At 37.3% G+C, this 22,165-nt stretch overlaps 2 protein-coding genes across 2 annotated transcripts in view; both read right to left on the reverse strand.

The window, feature by feature from the left end:
- The window catches only part of LOC112002330 (disease resistance-like protein DSC1), an 89,010-nt gene continuing 66,845 nt past the window's right edge, over window positions 1-22,165 (reverse strand). The window contains exons 6-10 of the mRNA XM_065779722.1: window positions 5,248-5,395; window positions 3,603-4,166; window positions 3,046-3,403; window positions 1,779-2,310; window positions 1-596 (exon numbers count right to left, since the gene is read on the reverse strand). The gene's annotated coding sequence lies outside the window, so the exon portion shown is untranslated. The remainder of the gene's footprint in view (window positions 597-1,778; window positions 2,311-3,045; window positions 3,404-3,602; window positions 4,167-5,247; window positions 5,396-22,165) is intronic.
- On the reverse strand, window positions 2,085-12,927 carry LOC112028042 (disease resistance protein TAO1-like). Its single transcript, XM_065779752.1, has 5 exons — window positions 12,437-12,927; window positions 6,580-6,708; window positions 5,893-5,975; window positions 5,341-5,395; window positions 2,085-2,310 (listed from the first exon to the last, which is right to left on the reverse strand). Exons 1-5 carry the CDS (start codon window positions 12,925-12,927, stop codon window positions 2,085-2,087), a joined length of 984 nt encoding a protein of 327 aa, XP_065635824.1.

A 22,165-nucleotide genomic window follows, 5' to 3' on the forward strand; every position in this document is an offset into this window, starting at 1 on the left:
TTAAACTCAAAAGTCAAAATCAACCTTGAAATGAGTAATTTGATACGAATCTTTTGACCTTTTGACCATTTACAACTTTAGAGTGTTATAAAAGTAAATTATTGTCAAACAATGTCTTACAAGGGAGATTCGTGGGCTTTTTTCTTCTTGGGTTGAAGTTTATAAGCATAAGCCCAAACCCACCTAAAAAAGTACATTAAACTAGAATGGACAATGGGCATACAAATAATTTTTGTATTAATACAACTAAAGGGGCTGGTAAAACGACTTAGTAAATACCTTGTTATGAACAGAAAAACACTTATACCCCCTGCTTAAGCTAGTCAGAAGTGTCTTCCACAATCACTCCTAGTCTTCCAATATATGACTTGCAATCAAGAGGACAAGGTGAGAAAATCCTTTAGGCTTCTTCCAATATAATTTTTTTGATTGCCAAACATCTTAGCAGTCTTTTTTTTTTCCCTTCTTGTGATTTGACCACAAAACTGTTTAGTGGTAATCATCAACTGGCAACTATCAGGAGGTGTGCCCACTCTAATAGGCCTCTCTAGTCTTGAGATTGCAAAGCCTGAGTTGTTTCATAAGCACTTGAGTACCTACAAAATAGAGACATAGAGAGCATTAGGACAGATTGCACAGAGCTTTCTATCTGCTTTTTTACAATTTATAAGTACGTAGTGCTTAAGTAAATCACTTTTTAGACAATGCATTAGAAAGGAAGGTCAACAACTTTCTGCCTTCTAGGGTTATACCAACTAGCAAGCTTCTCCCAACTCCGAACTACTCCATGATGGCCTCTCCACAATACACAAATACGGGGCTTACAAAGTAGCAGATTTTTGTTTTTTCTCTCATAAGATTTTCAGACTCCCAATTATCATCATTCTCCATCCAAAGGACATTATTGTTGAACTCCAATTTTGTGTAACAAAATATTAGGATGCACCTAGATAATTTATAATATAAGCCACAAAATAGAGCAAATAATTGTCTAAATATACTAGAATGGATAAATGGCAATTCACCTAGGTATAAGAATCCTAGACATAATCTCAGAGGTTAGCATTTCTCCTGATCTCAAGACAACCCTCTCTGTTCAAGAAGAACCTTTGTATCATTACATTGCCTCCTCAAACGTTTGTATCTATGCCTCAGAGTATCTTTGTGATGGTGAGACCAAATTTCCCATTGAACAGTCTGACCATTTCAATCTAAGCCTCGGCCACGAATCCATCACCAACTTTATTTCTGTTAAGCAAATGATCCATTTTTTATGTCTGATTTATTCTTGGATATTCGCCAATCAGCACAGGAATGGCGTTCTTTTATGCACCAACAGGAATGATAAAATTTATTTACGGGGGGATAAAAATTCATTTAACAAAGCATTTGAGAATGCACTTGCTGGGACAAGGCTATTCATTGCAACACCTAATTGGTAAAAGTAGTTTTTATCACAGACTAACCAAAATGATCAAAAATACATGTGAACAAAGCAATGGATAAAGCATCAAATTTACTAGGGATGACAAGTGGATCTGATAAAAGGAATCTCCTTCTCCAAGCCTATGTCAGGGAAAGACAGGAAAACTATTAGAGAAAAGTTTTTTTTTTTTTTTTTTTTTTTTGAATTCGATTTTACAACTATTTTTTTTTTGGGAATTCGATTTGACAACTATTTGATATGATTCTTAGAAAGGAAGAAAATATAATTATCAAATGAATAAAAAAAAAAAAAAAAAAAGGAAAAAAGGAAATTGCAATTCAGTTTATCTTACATATTTGCCACATGGATCAGCAACCTGAAGAGATAAGGAAAATGGGTCAGCAAACTCTAAAATACTCTAAAAAGAGCAATCCACCATCCTTTTGTCAAATATAATCTCTTCCAATCACAATGTCCACATTTGTTCAATCAGCACATTCCAAACTGCCATATTTTAGCATAAGAAGAGAACCAACCTTATAGCCTTGAACACTTCCCAGTACTCTCCCACCAAAACGAAGTCAGTTGAACCCATTTTCATTTTGTAATTTGGGAGTCTTAAAGCAAATAAGCAGACAACTAAGATAGCTTAGCCCAGTTATACATCCCCACAAGATGATGATAGGTCCATAGAGAAGTGTGAATCTCCATTCCCTTTCCCACCTAGAATCTGAATTAGATGCCTCATGTTGCTCCTACAATCCCCTTTACTCAAACCCCTATCATGCCGAAGATGCCAGTTGGGGGTCTGTTCATAAGAACTGAGAATTTCACAGTGGAGAGTGTTGACATAAGTAGTAGTCCATCTTGCCCTGTAACCATATCTGTTAAAAACAAAGAATTTTGACAAGTGTCACAACAGTACACAAAAAATAAAAACAAAAGAGAGCATCTAGAATGCCATCCAAATTAGCATTCATGTATCATAAGTTCCACTTTGCCATTCTTCTCAATACATCCATATCACTGGCTACCATTGTGTTCTTATTTCCAAAAATAATTTATAGAAAAAAAAATAAAGAAAAAGGGTAATTTATGAAAGAATTATTGTTCCAAACTTTCAAAGGTAAGATAAGTTAGTTTCACACAACAGTGAAGTAATTTGTATAAGTGTAAAATTTTACAAAAGCTTCTTTTCATTCTTATTCTTTTTTAATATAGAGATAATAGAAAATTATTAATAATTACAAATAACTGTACATTGGAGGCTGGAATCTCCTCCAACCACATATAATCCCCACCAAATTTAAAGGAAATGACAGATTTCTAATCCATACTAATATATTCCAAAAAAAAAGGAAAAAATGATTACACCATTTTATGATACTATACTATTTCTTCCTTAACACCAAATTTTGTAAACCCATTACTCCCAGGTTTGAGTGTAGCACGGATTTTAATAATTAATTCTATTATTTATAGCCTATAGTCTTTGGCTCAACTATACGAATGTGTATGTGTGTGTGCACACTTGTTTAGCATACTATGGCATGCTCAGTGCGAAATGAAATGGTAAAACCCTTTAACCTAACAACATTATTAATGAGAAAAAATAGCACCTTGTTATAAGCTTCCCAAACATCATCGTCAACAACTACCACTGTTTGCTAAATTTCATTCCAAGCAAAGCCATTATAATTGAGAATATCTGTAATATCAGTATACTCTTTCATCAAGCTCCAGTATTGATCTTTTAGTACATCTTTGTCACAAAGGAGTTCACTTTTATTTTTTTTCTGAATGATGCATTCATTCGGGTCCAAGCTTGAGCATTGTATCTATGACCAATCTTATTCCCTCTGTGCAACTGTTCTAACATAAGATCAATAAAAGAACAATCCATTTCCTTGTTCAATTTATCCTCAAGGATCATTATTAGCAGGGGACTGGTAATCCTCTTCACCTATAACTTCAAAACTAAACTGCCATTACATGAGAGAATTTGTTCTAGAGGAATATGTTACAAAGAAAAAATGAAATAATAATGTTACTTCATATGGAGTATTTAACAAATACATTAAATTAAAACATTACATGAAATGGGTAAATTCAGTTCTTTTCTATTAAATTTTCTAGAAAACTGAGTCAAGTAGTTGTTTTAGCATCAAATTAATACCTTTTTTTTTTTGCAATGTTGGCAACAAAGTAATGCTTATTACAACACAACAGTAGGGTATTGACTAGCTGCCAATTATCAATAGCCGTGCACACCCTAACAGGCCTCTTTGGTCTTTTCAAGGCACTTGTCTAGGTCAATAACCCTGGTCTTCCAATTGTCGGCAAACAGGTTCCTCTTTTTCACGTTTAAATGTTCATTTCAGTGAGTTATACACACATGAAGAAAAAAAAGAATTTTTTCTTTTCCGATAATTCATAAGAATCTGGACAAAAACTAAATGTTTGTATGACCAAAGCAGTTCCAAGGCCAACAGGCACGTTAAACATTACCCTAGCAAAGTAGTCAGCCATGGACATTCCTGCTGACCTGCTTTGGCAACTTCCATATCAGCAATCAGATCCCTCACTAAAGTTCCCAATTTTTAGTGCCGTGAGCCCAATAAGTGCAGGCAGCAATTCCAGAAATGCTCCAAGTGATGCCAGTCAGTTAAGCAGTTCCCTAGAGCAGTACAGGCATCTGCTCAGTTTTTGGGGGCCTCTTCTTCTATTATAAAGTGAAGAACTGCAAGATAGGAGCTGGCCAAGATTAGTATCAACTAGTGAGAGAAGTGGGTGTGTGGAAGGGGGAAATCAAGGGGACAATCAAATGGCCTGAACTAGTTGCAAGTATTTAAATAGCCTAGGGGGCATAGAGCAATATTGGTTCATGCATACAATTTTCTCCATTCTGAAAGTGTCGTTTGCACAATTGTAAGCTTTAAAAGAAATGAGAGGAACCACCCATACTTGAGATTGCATATGCAATTAAAAGAGAACATCAGCACCTAACAAGTAAATAAATGTACTTCATTTCTGTAAAAATAAAACAATCTCAAATATACATGATACTTTAATAAAAACAGACGATACTTCCTGAAATAAATATTGCTATAAGATAAAATAGAACGTATGTAATTTATATCAGCCTTACTACATTTACTTCCTAGTTAATTAATGAAGTAATAAGTGAAATGAACTACAATCACTTACAGAAAAATAAACCATCAGGCCAGTCCAAATAAGTATTCACAAGACCATGTAGCTTGTGCTCATTTCTCTGCAACATTTATTTATATTGTATCAGTGTATCTATTGGGGAGGGGGGAGGGAGGGTGTTAGGGGTGCTTATTTCTCCTCTTATATGAACAAGTTTGCAAACATGTCTTCTCAACAGGAGCTACTTAAGTCATAACTGGCTTTGCTTACATTCAGCAGAAACCATTTTACTGATTCTTGTAGAGAGCAGCAAATGGTCGGTGATCCAAAGAGTGGCCAAAAGCGAGATAGGGGTATATAAATGTTGGAGATAGTAAAGGGTTATTTTTATAAAAAAATTTATGAAATTCTAGTGGGGATAGAGCTCCAGCTATCTTTGCATAGACTAATAAGAAGGAAAAGGGGGGAGGGGGAAGTTCAGTTGCCTATAACTCTTTCCTGTTTTATGCACTACCTAGAATAATAAATAAGTAATTAGATCTTTGTGTTAACAAGATAATCACTACTGAAAACAAGCTCAATATAAGCACAATACCAGTAGCATACATTAAAATGCAAATGACAAATGCAACATTTCTGCAGATCCATAACAGGATATAAAAACACACCCATATTTACTTCTTGACTCATCATCAAGGTCTATATCATGACTTGTTCAGTGGTTTCTTTCTTCTGATGTTGTATTTGCATGTATCAAGCACAATTCATTGAAGATCATAAAGGCTTTATTCTGTACAACTGCACCTCCAGGTGATCCTGCATGTATATTATGTCAGTTCACTATCACCCCAAAGGCAGAGATCAAATCAAAATGTGAACAAAAAACTAGTGGAACAATCACTTGCTATGATCATTTGTTTGGTATCATCCCAAGAAAATCCATTTTAACTAAGGACGATTCTTTCTATTTACCCCTAATTTTCTACCGTCCTGCATCATGTCTCATCGTTTGTCCTAAATTCACCCCCCCCCCTCTCTCCCTCTCTCTCTCTCTCTCTCTCCAATGGCATCATTTTATTTCTTACATCTAAAATATTTCACTTCTTTTCTTTTTTATTTTTATATTAGTGACGTGACAAGTTAAGATCATTTTGCAAAGTATTCAATAAAAGCCCAAAATATGTTTTAATAAATTCCATCTATATAACAAGCTAATCATATAATTGCCCATGCATGCGTAAATATGTCAAAGCAATAGTCTTTCAGTCTTAGTGCCACCTGAATAACAAAAGCCACAAGAATATTATGGGTACCTCTGACAATCTTGTCATTTGAAATACCATTATAATGGAATCTGCAAATCCCAGAATTAATCGAAACATAGACACCAGTCAATCTGGATGCAGATAATCAAAGGTCATTAGCATCCAAAATCCCCTCCTTTTAATTTGAGTATTGTATAGCAGTTATAGCCTAATAGCAAACTATTAAGAAGAGCAACACACATTGACAGTGCTGAAGAATAAGATTTATTTTCAACTTCCAGCAGAAACAAAGCAACTACATCTTGATTTGATGCCTTTCCCACTTAATGCCCAGCCCTACAAACAAATGAAAAGAATATGTTTATACACTTTTTAAATTTTATGAATAGTTTACACTCTTTATATCGCTTGCGATCTTCAACTCATGTTGATCAATTTTACCGCTTGATGTGGTTATATAGTCTGGAGTTATTTAGTGGAGCTAATGTGTTGTAGTTATCTTATCAGTAGACTAACCAATACACATCTTCTTCCTTAAGCCCACTTCCAGTCTTACATATTCAACCTTCTACCTATGACCTATTCAGTATTATCAAAATACAGATTTAGACCTGCTTTGGCAACGGCCATTGTTTGTATTTGGATAAACATTGAACTCGACATCAGTACAGACCCCATCAAGCTCAATAACAGGAAGACAATGCTGTCACCATTCCCATAAGCATTTGGAGAAACATTGGTTTTTCTATTATCAAAGCTGTTCCAAGCCCAACAAGCATGTCAAACGTTGGCTCAGCAAAGTGGCTAGCCATGGCCACTGTTGGCTGACCTGCTTTAGCAATGGTCATATCAGCAACAAAAAGCCTGTTCCAATTTGCCCATAACAAACTCATAACACATGCTATGAACAGTACAAGCATCTGATCAGTTTTTTGGGGCTAAAATGAACAACTTCAAGAGGAGCTGGCAAAAGACTACCCTAGATCAGAGAGGAAAATAGGTGCATTAAAGGAGGACAACAATAGGATGATCAAATGATTTGCAAGAATATGGAAGGGATAGGGGCCAAAGAGCAATATTGGCTGATATAAATAATTTGCTTCATTCTAAAGGTGCAGCTTGAGGAATTGTGAGCTTTAAAAGAAATGAGGAAAGAAGCTCCCAAAGTTTTAAGATCTGAATATCCAATTTAAAGAAAAAATTAGCAAAATCATTTGAAGAATGCTACTTGCAGTTGATTCCTCTAAATATAAAACATTCTGAACCTGAACATGAGTTTCATGGTATGTCCCTATGCAAGGAGATTAGAAGAGAAGTACTAATAATGTATAAAGTTACAGTTCCAAATTGCTAGCATTTTCCTTTATCACTTTTCTGTTGTTTGCTTGATTTGGGGAATATTAGGGTGGAATTTGGAAGGGATTGTTAGCTGAGGGTGAAATATATCAAGATAATAAAATAAAATTTAAAAAAATTATTGTTTTGTTAACTTTAATTTCATTAAAATAAGTCTATACATCACCACAAGCTCCCATATACAAACTCAAAAGCAGGCACGTAATAAAATTTAATGACTCAGACAAAGTAAGCGAAGTTACTAATCAGGAGACCCCACTGACATTTCAAGGCCAATACATTGACCAAGCACTTAAGAACCATTTCTAGAAGTTTATTTGATGCATACATGTATTCTACCGGCAGTTCCAAATAGGCATCTAGCTTTGTTGATCATTATCAACAAACAACAGAGTTACATCTGTTTTTTCTTCTTCTGATAAATGAGTAACAAGGTATAGTAGAAGCTATAGCTAACAACTAAAGTAGGACTAAAGTCTTAGCAGTTATGCCAAACTGCAACACATAATCAGTCACAAGCTGAATCTGAGAACAGAATAGGAGATATCCCACAGGCTACAGAGCACCTTGTTTTAAATGGAATTACAGTAGCCTCCATTATCAAGTTTAATTCAACCCTTTATCTCCCATTGAATTAATTTCACAATGCCTTCCACACTTCTTCATAATGTCATTCCAATTTTCAAAGACTCATTACACAAAAATCCAAAATTCAGAAATAGTTTCTGCTGAATCAACATCAGAGCAGATTAACAATGTTCCACATGATCCAGTGCACGGAGCCTACTTCTAATATTTCAAGTGAAAATTCTCTTATTAACGTTTACATTATCTACTTAGTCAAGCTTGGCATATCTAGGAGCAAGAAAATATCAAGGTACACCTTTCAAAATCACCTTACAGCTGCATTCTTTCTTCAGACCCTAAATCTCCAAAATTAAGAAAATATTTTCACTATAGAACTGCCTCTTCTTGAACCCATCTAAAGAATAAGCCTTCGATTTATATTGCACACCAGGTACTTTAACGATGTTTTACCTCAAATAATATATGAACAACATTGTGTTGTTTCCATGACCCTCGTATACAGAGAGACCTAAAAATTGAATTATCTTTCATGCTTTGGCTCCAAAGAATCACATATGCCCTTGTTCATATTTTCTTTGGTCAAAGAAGAACCTTCTTTTTTTCCCCTGCATTAGCATCATTTACATAGTCAACGTGATGTTCCTAATTTCTCTACTACTCAACATCCTGCATTTGATAGTCTTAATTTTACAATAATTCAGAGGATTTAAAAGCCTTATTATGGAACTGCCTTTAAGAAAATAACATTCACCTATATACCAAAACAAAAAGGCAGATATACATAGAAATACATACATGTATGCATGTGTGGGTGTGTGTGTGTGTGTGTGTGTGTGTGTGTGTGAGTGTGTGTGAAAGAGAGAGAGGGAATCAAACTGTCGAGTTTGTAACGATTGAATATATTTAGCAAGATCTCATTTAACATAGACTCCATCTCCAAACTTTTTTCCACTTCAATAGCTGGGTTACCAAGTAAAGTAATGTAATTATGTAACTCCCATCTAATTCCCCAAAGCCAGTTTCCAAACGACACATCATTACTAAATTAAGCTCATTCTCATAAAAAATAAAGCAGTAGAACACATAGAGCACCAGATATATACATAAACTCTAAATACATTCAAACACAAACAAAAGTCACATCTCAAACATACCATTCCAAGAGCTCGACAGGACCTAAACCAGGTTTCACTTCCTCCAAATTTCCTGAAACCTCTCTAATCTAGCAGTCTTGTTCAACCAAACCTCTCTCCACCTCACCTTCCCCTGATGAAACTTGCCTCAGCACCCCTCCTCCATCATAATGACAATCCACACACCACACTAAAACAGAGGAAAAAATTGTTAGTTCAAAGTCTAAAAAGTTTTAATGGAAAGAAAAGACCTAGGAATGAGCTCTAAGGCTAACAACTTATGCAGAGAGTGAATTAAGAACGTGTACAACTCAAATAATATTTGAAAATTTTTTTAAAAAAAAAAAAGATAATTTGTTCAACTCAAAGCCCCACTAGCAGAAGTGTCATTAACTAGTCAAGCATGGCATATCTGGGTACACCTTTCAAAAGCATCTTACCGCTGAATTCTTTCTTCAAATCCTAATCCTCCAAAATCAAGGAAAAAAATATTTGCTGTAATACAGACTCTCCTTAAACCCTTCTTAAGAATTAGCTTTCAATTTATATGGCACACCAGGTACCTTAACTATATTTTAGCTCAATTATTGCATTAAACAACATTGTATTTCTTCCATGACCCTCATGTACTGAAGACCCAAAATTTCTACACAACGTTTCATGCTTTGGTTCCAAAGAACCACAAATGCCCTTGTTCATGTTCTCCTTGGTCAAAGAAGACCCCTCTGCTAATACTCAACAGAATGTTCTAATTGCTCTACAACTCAACATCCTCCATTTGATAGGTCCAAATTTTACAATAATTCAGAGGTTCTAAACTGAATAAGTAAACAACTGATTCGGAGAACAAAACCCAATTCATATTCAAGTATTTGACCTGTTATGAACAGCAAATAACACTTGCATCCCCTGCTTCAGCAAGTCAGAAGTGTCTTCCATTATCACTTCTAATCTTCAAGGTAGCCTTCTCTTCTTTAGCAAATAACACTTGCATCCTCCAATATCTGACTTGCAATCAAGAGGACAAGTTAAGAAAATCCTTTAGGCTTAGCTCTCAGAAAAAGAAAAAAAATTTGATTGCCAAATATCTTAGCAGTCTTTTTCTTTTCCCTACCTGTGATTTGACCACAAAAGCTGGCATGCCACCCCAGCCACCTCTCCATCTCGGAAGAAGCTTGTCAAAACCCTTTAGCAGTGATCACCAATTGTCAACTATCAGGAGCGGTGCACACTCTTAACAGGCCTCTCTGGTCTTTCATCATGAGGTTGCAAAGCCTGAGTTGTTCAAAAGCACTGAGTACCTATAAAACAGGGACATAGAGAGCATCAGGACAGATTGCGTAGAGCTTTATATCTTTTTTTTTCTTTTTCTTTTTTTGCAATTTATAAGTAAAGAGTGCTTAACTAAAACACTCTTTAGACAGTGCATTACAAGTTTCTGCCATCTAGGGTTACACCAACCAGCAAGCTTCCCAACTCCTCCTCAATAATCACATATGTTTTGACTACACATGGCCTCTGCTCAACTACTCCTTGATGGTTCTCTGAACATTTTGAGAACATGTTTGGGCTTACAAAGTTGTAGAATTTTTATTTTTCTCTGAGAAGATTTTGAGACTCCCAAGCTGGATATTGTATATTCCCAATTACAATCAATCCCCATCCAAAGGGCGTTATTGTTGATCTCTAATTTTAAATCCAAACAACTTGATCTATCATTCCAACTTTCATTACCATAAATCAATCACAAATCAGATCCATTCTTTGTATAAAACTCCATCTGGACTCTCATTCAAAATGTCATTTTTTTAGTAAGAGCTACTAAAAAATTATCCCGTTCAATGTTGAATTATGTTCTACAACCTATGTTACCTACTAACATGTTATTTACTTCATGATGAAGTGTTAACAACCTATGTAACCCAGTAACATTTTATTTAGTTCATGACGACAGTATTAACATCATTTCATAATGGGAAAAAATATATGTGAAAAAGAAAAAGTGTGCATGTGCACATCTGTGCTGTGGTTTACTCTTTAATGACAGCCAGAGGAAATGAAAAGGGAAAATCCTTTATCCTAGCAACATTACTGATGAGAAAGCACTGCACCTTGATATAAGTTATCCAAAGATATCATCGGTGGTCACTGTTTACGTAATGCAGGAAACTTTAAGCACAGTTTTATTCATACTAAAAAATTGTTCAACTAGGAAAAAAAAAAGAAGCTGAAAACAAAATGTTAGTTCGAAGTCTGCAATGTTTGAAACTTTGAATAAAAAGATGGGTAGCCATGATTCTTAAGGCAACATCTTAAGCAGAAAATGTATTAAGAAAATGTCCAACTAGTAAAAAAACAAACTGACCCATGCATAAGATTTCTCACTTGGTTGAAGCATAGTTACATATTTATTTAAAAACCCAATTAGAGGCCAACTTCAAAGAGTGACAGATTGCCAATGCCAAGTATTCTTACCCTGCAAAGCTATAAGCCATGAGATGATATTTGTTGATCAAATTACTAATTTCCTTTCATTAATACTATAATTTTCTTCACATTACCATATCCTTTCAAATTGGGTCAGTACCCCTTTATGAATGAGGGCGTTAATTTAGTGTAACAGACCGAAAAGTGATAAAGATACCCAAAGATGCAAATCGAACAATAAAACTAAAGTGGGTGACATACTTTGTCATTCAACAAGGCCAAAGAAATTGAACTAAAATGATGCAAAGGAAAACAGTTTCAATTTAATAACAGTACCTTGTCATGTTTTCTAGGAATTTGGTCAAGAGGTTCTCATTTTCTTCAACTGTGGATATGGATTGAAGTCTGAATCATACTTTACAGAGGAATAGGCCATTGAAGAGGGAGCTAAATCAAACCCATCTCCAACAGTTGAGTCAAATCCCAAACCCAAGTTAGACCCATTTGCCACATCTAATTGAAGCCTTGAATCAATTGGCAAAGAGAGAGGTGCCCAGTTTCGTGAGAGACTAGAGGAGGTTGACATTGTGTTACAGCTGAGTCATTAATATGAAAAGTACTCTGATTTGGCCACTCGGTATTGTACAGCCTAAGCATTGGAGACAACAAAATCATAAACTATTCAATAAAATAAGAAACCTCGATTTTCCTCTTTTTGAAGGGAGCAAAATCTATTCCTGAGATTTTAATTCACTCCTAATGAAATGCATAGTTCTACCAAATGCTTAACCCTCAAATGACTTTGAAATTGTACCAAATTTAACAGGGCAATGATTTTAATTCACTCCTACTCCGACTTCTGAAATTTTCTTATATATATATATATTAAAAAAAAAAAAAAAAAAAAAAAAAAAAAAAAAAAAAAATCTTCTATAGGAGTAGATATGAAGAAAAAAAATTCATTCATAATTTCGCCAAAAAACTAACACTGATAAATTAGTGGTAATTGTTGTTTAACAATAAAATCAGTTATCATAACAAACCAGTGAAACTCATAAAAAGTACAATAGTTGTCATTAAATTCATACCTATGCTGGTAATGCCAACCAGATATATTTGCAGCTTCAAATAAAGCTTCCCTCCAGCTCTGCACCTTGTCATCCTTTAATTTTTCTTCATGTTTAAATAGTGCTTTTCCAAACTTTCCTTCTTGGTTACGAACTTCTGATGGATCTATGTTGTAAAAAACCGGTAGCACTAAATGGTCTTTTTTCTTACACTCAACAATCTTTGCAAGTTCATCCAAGCACCATTTGGAAGATGCATAGTTTTCTGAGAATACAATTATTGAAATCCTTGAACTTTCAATGACTTTGAGAAGTCCTACAGAAATTTCTTCTCCCCTTTGAAGGTTATTATCAATAAATGTGTTAATACCCCGTTGACACAAAGCATTATACAAATGACCTACAAATCCAAGACGGGTATCTTCACCTCTGAAACTCAAGAAGACATCAAATTTCTTGGGTTGGTGGGTGAAAGAAGAAGATGAGGCTTCTTTGTAGGTCACAAGAGCCATCAAGATTTATGAGCAAACAGCTGTAAAGATCTGATCAAAGGAGGAGAAAGAAAACTGTGAAGGGATTGCAATATAACTCAGGAAAGTGAAAGACAAATTAGGAAGAGGGTGAATGCAAGCAAGAGGAGCCTTTAAAGGTGGCTTGCTTTCGGTGTGTCCAGCAGCTCTTAGACCTTTAAAGTCCCATATTGATGCTTTTTACATTGCTTTTGGTGTGACTCTCTGAACTTTCCAAGAACCACAGATGCTTTTTTTATTGCAATATCATGCAAGTTTCCGTGTGAAACCTAAAATAAATCTTGGAACTTTCTAGGCAACATACTGGTCATTGTGGTCAAACAAAATGGTAATTTCATATCTTATTAGTCATTCGACAGTGAGATGTAATAAACAAATGGTAATAAAAGTACGTAGCCATCTTCCATGCAATTTAACAAAGTTCAAAGAGAGGTCCACACGTTTTTGACTTTCTGGAAAAGTAGCTATCTTTTGTCCACACGTTTCTCATTTTCCTACAAATTGCCACTCTTTTTCCATGACACTGATTGCGTACAGAAGAGAGAAGGGAAGGGAAATATTAAACTTTCCTTTGTTTGGTTATTCGGAGAGGAGAAAAATGAAAAAATGAAGAAAGTATAATCCACTCAGCACAATAATTTTTTATCGAAAATCTCACTCAAAAAGGGAAAGGGGATGTGTGAAAAGTCCATTAAAAGATTTAGTGCATATAGATTTATTACATATCAATATGCTAGCTAAATGGCAAAAATCCTTTTCACTTGTAGATAAAATTTTATGCCCTAACATGGACAGAAATAAGTCCATTACCATCATATATGCATTAAAAGAAATAAACGTGCAACACATATTAAAGCTTCAAACTATTTTTGTTTTTGGGAAAAATATCGATTGAGAATGTATTTTTCATCAACATTCCAGGCAATCAACCATAAATCCAGCTACAATCAACCATCACCATGCGCAGGATCTCCCAGCAAAAGCAAATTCAATTCCATTTGTTTTTCAAATTTCAATAAGGAAATCATACAGGAAATTGAATTGAAAAATGCCTTTACATTAATATAGGATCTGATTTACATTGGAAAAACTCCCCAATAAAAACGTACCAAAATTATATCTGACATTAACAAAAAAAATAGATGCTACCGTCGAAGCTTTTTCAATAACCACTTCCTCCGTGCTGTGACATCCATGGCCACGAACATCTTGGCCTTTCTCTCATCTTCTAAAAGTTCACAAGCCTCCAAGAAGATCTCATCATCCATGTCAGGAACAGTTTGAAGTGCTGCAACTATACATTTTATTGAGCTGTAGTCTTTGTCTTCCTCAGTACCCAAATATGTTTTTACTACACATGGCTTCCCCTCAACTGCCTCTTGTGTCTCTTTCTTGATGGTTCTCCTAACTTTTTGGATACATGCCGAGATTGACGAAGGAGGAGATTTTCGCTTTCTTCTCAGATGAGATATTTCAAACTCTGTAGCTGGAGATTGCGTCTCTCCAATTATATCGTCAATCCCCATCCCTAGGGTGTTGGTGTTGATCTCGAATTTTACGTCGAAATAACTTGATTTACTATGCTGACTTTCATTACCATAAATCAAGCACAAATCACAATAATCACCCAAGATCTTATCTCTGTATGTAACTGTATCTGGATAATCCTGCAAAATGCCATTTTTAAATAAAAGCTGATCAAAATTATACAGTTCAATGTTCAACTATCGATAAGATTATGTTCCGCACCCTACGTTACGCACCAACATATAGTTTACTTAATGAAGGGTGTTAATCATTTTATCAAGCGGGAGAGAAAGATGGGAATATTTAAGAGTTATGTCCTTCAACCTAAGAATACACGTGACAAATGCATAGTGTATGCATTAATGCTAAGTATGACAAAACCTAAGAGCAATATGGATATGATGATTGTATTTTACTTTGAAGAAGAAGAAGACAATATATTGCAATTATTTTTATATTTAGTTTCAGTAATATTAGTTATTAATGATTTCCTTTTTAATTAGGCATAGTGGCTATAAAACTGCATTATTAAAACTCTTGGTTTGGTATTGCTTTAGAAGTGCAATTTGTGTAGGATAGTCAAGCTCCTTTGTTTAACTTGCTCTTCCTTAATGTTAAAAAAGGTACTACTAAATCTATAATACTATATGCCTCTTTCTGCAGCTTAGTTTGTTGCAAGAGGATCATATATTAGTTTATGAAGTAAGCAAGAGTGTTTTTGGCTTTCAGTCAGTTTCTGCTTTATGTACAGCAATTCAATATCTTAGATTTTGGCTTTAAAAACCAGGCTTTGCCAAGTGGAACATAGAATTGAAAGACTCTCTACATTCTTTCAGCTAGTAAGACTTTCCTATTAAGTGCCACATTAGTTTACTCTCTCTTCGACCTGTCTTTTAGCATGCTTTAACTATTACACAATCTTTTCTAACCTCTTGATATTTGCTATTTTTGTCTCTACACTTTCCCATACATTTGATCATTTTGCTATGAACTCATTTGTCCTAAAACTGTTTCTTTTATTTATTTTTCCATAAGGATTATGCCAATAAGAACAAATGACTATATTTTCCAGGTGTTTGACAAAAGGCTTCCAATAAGTATTTTATTTTTTAATTCTCATTTGATTTGTCTTCTTTTGTTTTTGTGGGTACCATAGGCATGCTCGGCAACGTCCTAGGCATGCTTCTGCAACGTATAACTATAAACTGATGGTACACTACTCCCTTTGCTTCACAGTTTATAAGGCAGCAAGTAGGGGGATTTTCCTTCGATGTGGGACTCCTAAGACCCCGTCCTAGGACGTTGAAGGACATGCCGAGGACGTTGCAAAGCATGCCTAGGACGTTGTCAAGCATGCCCGAGGTCCCAAGGACCCGAGGACGTTGCAGAAGCATGCCTAGAACGTTGCCGAGCATGCCTATGGTACCCACAGTTTTTATACAGATAAATCTCTTGTGTAGTTTGACCCAAAAAAAAATTAAAAGAAAGATAATAAGAAAATTACTTTACTATTTTATCTTTATAAATTACATGTTAATAATTAATTATGAGAATATAAAGTAATTTCACAAAATATTTTAAAATTTTCAAGTGCATAAGAGTAATTTTGTATATTTGAAAGGAAAGTAAAAAATATAAAATCAATGTGCCCATAAAAACCATTTATCTTCACATTTTCTTTCTATTGTCCCTTTCCTTATAACCAAACAAAGGAAAATGAAATTTTTTTTTTTTGGGGACAAAATTTAGCTACAAAATTGGTTGTAACCTTTGACTACAACTTTACTCAATATCTTTTCATTGGAGGTGAATTTTGACAAATCCACCAATGAATTATATCTTCTTCTTATATTCTCTATACTTGCAAAATTTCTTGAAAATTAAACATCAATAGCTATGTTATCAATAATTTATTTAAATTGCAAGTTTTTTTAGTTTAAAATTATACATAAAATATAAGTTTATAGATCATATAGTAAATAATATCTGATTAACACAAAATTTGACATGTGTATTAAGAGCATAAAGAACATATAATTCCCTCAATAAAATATGTAGTAAGTGCATAAAGAACAAAATAAGCATTACTACATATTTTCAAAATCTAACCATGGGAGATAGTAATGTTTATTTTATTGAGTAAGTTTGTAGCCTTAGGTTACAATTAATTTCATAGCCAAACTTTGTCCATTTTTTTTCTCCTCCATTCTATCTCATTCCCTTTGACACGTTGTGGCTACAACTTACTACTTTTTCTCAACCATTTATAATTGACCATGTTAGAATTATAGGGGAAAAAAATTATGACACAAAAATTGTGGCCCAAATTCTCTCTTTCCTTGAGATTCACAAAATCAATTTTGCTAAAAAAAGGGAACGAGTGAAAAGTTTGATCAAAGATTTGGTCCCTATAGCCTATAGATTTATTGTATATCAATATGTTAGCTAAAAAGAAAAGAAAAATATATTACATTTTGCGTAGAAAAATAATTTCTAATATCACTGGCATCATTATTCTCCCAAGATCAAACAAAAGTGGATGGTGCCAAGGATACCCTCTTTCACGCAATTCTATAGAGTTCAAAGAGAGTTCTATACATTTTTTACGGAGAAAATTGCTTTTTGCCCCTTTCTGAAAAAAAATCTAGCATTTTGCCCTCTTTCTCAAACTAATTAGGGAAATGCCCCTCTTTTGAAAATCGAGTTTTTGAAAATCGAATTAGGCCCTATAGCGGCATTTTTAAGAACCCTATAGTGACGTTTTAAGGACCTATAGTGACGTTTTGTAACTCGATTTTCATAAAGTCGAGTTACATGCAATTTTTTTCTTTTTTTTTTTACCTATAACTCGACTTTATGAAATCGAGTTACAAAACGTCACTATAGGGTCCTTAAAACGTCACTATAGGGTCCTTAAAAACACCATTATAGGGCCTAAATCGATTTTCAGAAACTCGATTTTCAAAAGATGGGTATTTCCCTAATTAGTTTGAGAAAGAGGGCAAAATGCTGGATTTTTTTTTTTTTTTTTTTTTTCAGAAAAGGGCAAAAAGCAATTTTGTCCCATTATACAGTCGAACCCTATAATCCTTGAACCATCGACAGGTTAGTCAATACGCCCCCCCCCCCCGCGCAGCTGTCGACACTGGGTTTAGTGTTAAGATTCCTGATTGCGTTTAAATTGATTCTAATTTACAAATATCTTCCCCCGTTATGTTTAATCCGAAACCGAGGGGTAATAACTTATGTTTTACTTGGAAAGACATGCAAAACTCGCGTATACACTTATTCTAATCATTACTCATCAATAACTCTTATTTGGCCTGTCTTTTTCAATTTTAGTTTTTATTACTCACACCACAGTACAATGCATCAGTCAAATTATTTACATTATTATTGTGTCACAATTGCAATGTATGATTGTATGAACGGCAATAGTAAGTAATAAAGCATGTATCAAAGACATCAAAGATAAATAGGGGCCATTCCATTCAAGAAAGAATATGTACTTAAATCAACAAAACAAGAAAGGAAAAACTACAATTCTTAAACAGAACAAAAAAGTGCAAATGCAAAATAAAAACCCTATATATCTACTCTTTCACGGGAGGAAGCACGGGTCAGCAGCTTGGCCTGTCCGAGCAGTGGCTTCAGAGGCTTTTCCTTGGGCTCAGAGGAAACTCTCTCTCCGCCTGATCCTTGGCCTTTTCCTTTGGCTGGATCAGCTGGCTTCTTTGGCGCCCGGCTGACCAGTTTCCTTGCTTGCATTGAGGGTGGACGGAGGAGCCTGATTGGTCTGGCTTGGCCGAGAAGCCTCAGGAGGCGGGGGAGCAGAGGAGTCATCCTGGGATCTCTTGGATATCAGGTTCATAGTAGATGCTCCCAGGTAACCTCAGGGAGAGTCCGAGGGCACCCCAGCTGCGTCCAAGGCTTTTTCCAAGTTTTGTCGCAGTACTCGCGACAAACTGAGGCAAACTGTTCAGTGAGTTGCGCGCTGTCTCGTCTGCCCCCAACTGGTACGCCGCCTTCTTCTCGGCTTCAATTGACTCCTTGGCCAATTGAACCTTTTGCTCAGCTGCTTTGGCGTTCCTCTAGCCTTCTGCAGCTCAGCCCTGAGGCCTTTTACCAGCTCTCGTTCGTCGCTAAATTGACCTCTGCGGCATTCAGCTGTTTTCGCTGCTCCTCGGCTTGTTTTTCAGCATTTTTAAGCCCGGCATCGAGGCTCTTTATTCTGGGAGATCACCTCTTTGAGCTCCTCGGACATCTTAGAATGCTCCTCCTTCAGCCTCCAAGGGATGCCTCCGCCTCAAGCCAGGACTGGTTTGCTGCTTGGGCCTTGACCCAGGAGTCCTTGCTCAAACCCTCAGCCACGTAGACTTGCTGAGTAACCTGCACGACAACACTTTCAAGTTAAAAGAGAAACGAAGCCAATTAGGTTAAAACTTTAACTCATAAATGGCGCACTTACCATGGCTAAGTCCCTCTTAAGAGACATGAAGAGCTCCTGCGGGTTGAAGCGCCTGTAGGACTCCATGTCGTGGGGGAGAGGAGTGGTTGTTGCAAGGCTTCGGCAACGTAGCCTGCCCTCCCTCCGTCATAATTCCTGAGGGAGGTATCCCACAGGATTGGAGCGCCATCCAGCTCCAACCTGGGAGACCAGATTCGCGTCCTCCCCTTCGGCGGACATCTGCCACAAAAGCCTCTTCTCGGCTTTCAGTAGACGAGGCCCTATAGGCTCGGCTGTCCACCACTTTCTGTGCTTAGCCCCCTTGTCTGGAGGCGCCTGTTTTTCCCTACCTCAACGTGGGGCCTCTTCTTCTTCAAGTCTGGAATGGGCTTCAGACTTGGGTCAGGAACCTGCGTAGACACTGGAGGCAGTGTCACTACTACCTTTGATGTCCCAACCCCTTTCTGCTCGGGCTTTTTCCCCTGTTTTTCATCAAACTCCTCAGGTCCATATTGTCGTCTGAAGAGCTTTCAGAATGAGTAGCTAACAGATTAAGGTTAATGCCCGATTGCCTGTCGGTATCCTCCTCAGCGTCTGAAACCTCTATCACTCGATCGGCCCTGAACCCTCGCCTCCAAACTGGAATCTATCTATTTGTTCTTCTAACGAGGAGGTGGAAGAACCAACCCCTTCGCCTTCAGCCGCCTGTCCGAGAGGGACTTGCTGGAGTGGTTGGGCGAGAGGGGGTATAGCTTGAGGGCGTGGATGTGGTACGGGTTCTAGATCGTGTGGCGCCAAAAAACCCTTCCGACCAACGTCAATACGGGCAAGGCGATGGTCCCCTTGAACAATTGCGTTGCCGACTGTTGGTAACCCTTTGGATATCCTGTGTAGCCCAGAATCAGAGGAGCCGATCGGAGCTGTCCGTCTTCGCTCACAAAAATCTCAGATCTCAACAGGAAATTGAGGGCGGCGACGTTCGTAAGGCTTAGCCGAGGAGATACGTGGTTTTTATCTGTTTCAAGGCACAACAAAGCTACGTTAGGGACTCAAAAATAGTAGCACAAAAAGAACCAAAAACGATTAGAGGACGAGGACCCTAGGCCTATGGTTAGTGTGCCTAAATCTAACACGGCCCACCTGGTTTTCCACGCTTGGTTGGGCAGTGATGGCCGTCATGCCATGCGCCCGAGACGATCACATAGTCGTCTTTCATCCCTTTGTTGGATTTGGGGAGGCAAGAAATGAGCCTGACCACGTCCGACCAGGATTTTAAGTAATATCCCGCGTCTTGCTGGCTGTGGCATTCGTACAGATGTACTACGTCGAGCCAGGTGAGCCCAATCCTAAGTGAAGGTTAAGGTCCTCAATGGCCCCTAGAATCCTAAACATGTTGGGTGCGCACTGCCAGGGAGTGAGCCTATGGTTGCGGAGTAGCTAGTGGTGATGGGACCCATGGGGATGGTCATTCCCCCTTCTTTGAAGGCGATAAGGGGAATAACTACTTCTCCCGTCTCCCGGTCTGTTAGAATCTTTTCTGGGGGGCAATACCTCACACCTACGTTGGGAGGTATGCGGTACGCTGCCCTAAATGCTTCTAGGTGCTCAGGGGTATCCACCATGTACTCGAGTTTTCCCATGGTGCTTAGATGAAACTGTTGGCCGAAGAGAAAACTAAACGGTTTGGTGAACGATGACTCACCGGGACTAAATCGGAGGGAAGATTTCAGGCTTGTAGAGGGCTCTTGATGGCTCTGGGGAGGCCTGAAAGCAGCGACTGTGAGTTTTGGGCGGAGCGGCGCGTCTGTTCTCTCTGGAGCGTCTGAAGATTTGCAAAGTGAGGAAGAAATAATTTCCTCTGAAGCTTTATACGGGGCCAAACGAAGGGTCAGGGGCACTCCCGCCCAAATTTCGAAGAATAACCACAGCCGTTGGATCATTCAGTCACCATTGGATGTGAAGGATGAAGCGCCACCTGGTGCAATTAATGCAGTGCCTGGGGAATAAGGAAACCGCAGCGGCATTAATGAAGCGACAGTTTCTATACCTATGCACGTGCCAATTCAAATTTGCCTATTTACGAGCTTTGCTACGGGGCAAGTCAAAATCCTACTTTTTCTCTTCGGACGCGAATGAAAAACTACAATTTTGAGGGGCTAATGTGGGGGGAGAAAAACCCAACCCAACTTATTTGGGCCCAAGGCCCTAAATGAGGATCGCTCTTCGTCCGAGGAGGTGAGGCCTTCAGTCAGGCCCACTACAGAGAGGGATGCCTTGAGGTGAGCACGTATGCCATCCGAGGAGATGCTCCTGGTCCGAATTGTCCTGCATCCTCGGATCCGAAGAGATCTGACTCAACACGAGCAGGGAAGTTCCAAGTGATCTATTTGACAGGTGTCAAGAGGGAAGGGATCTCGGATACACATAAAGATAACGGGAATAGAGAAATAGTAAGGGGGCATACTTCGACCACCGCATTTAATGCACAGCACCTACCTTCCTGGCCGCATTTATGTGGATAAGACCCCTGAACAGTGCATTCTCAGCTACCGCCACTCACATAAGGCTAAAAGTGGGGTGATGGGACATACACTCAAGTGGGTGCCTGGATGACGAACAAGTGGACGGAGGAGATGGAAGATGGCAGTGCTATATAAAGTAAGGGTGCCTCTGATAGAGAGGGGGGGGGAGAGAGAAAAAGAGAGATATTAGAGGGTCGTAGCTCCAGGAATTGTAATCCCAGATTATGAATGAAAAACATCTCTTCGGAGAGAGTACTCATATTAGTCCGAGAGCACATTAATTCAACTTCTCTCATTGGTGTTGCTGTTTAATACTGTTATTTTCATCATTTGCCTAGCCCTTTCGCCCACTCTCTACAAAATTTATTGTTTTGGGCTCAGTGGGCTCCGAATCCATACCTCCTTGCGCTTGGACCGTAAAAACTGACCCTACAACTTTTATAATTAATAATTAACTTATAAGGATATAAAGTAAAATATTTTTTTTTCTTTCATTCATTTTCTTCCCTCTACTTCCAAGAGCATTAAAGAAATATTTTCTTTCCTTCTTTTTTTTCCCTTTCCCCCTTTAATCTTTTCTATTCCCTTCTTTTCCTTCCAACTAACATAGCATTAATCAATGACAATAAATTATAAATTACCTTTCCCCAAAAGTAAAAACGTGTGGACCTCTCTTTGAACTTTGTGGATTGCGGGAAGAGGGTATCCCAACCTCACTCATCTC

This window comes from Quercus suber, unplaced genomic scaffold (assembly GCF_002906115.3).
Source record: "Quercus suber isolate HL8 unplaced genomic scaffold, Cork oak 2.0 scaffold_216, whole genome shotgun sequence".
NCBI classification, from domain to species: Eukaryota; Viridiplantae; Streptophyta; class Magnoliopsida; order Fagales; family Fagaceae; genus Quercus; species Quercus suber.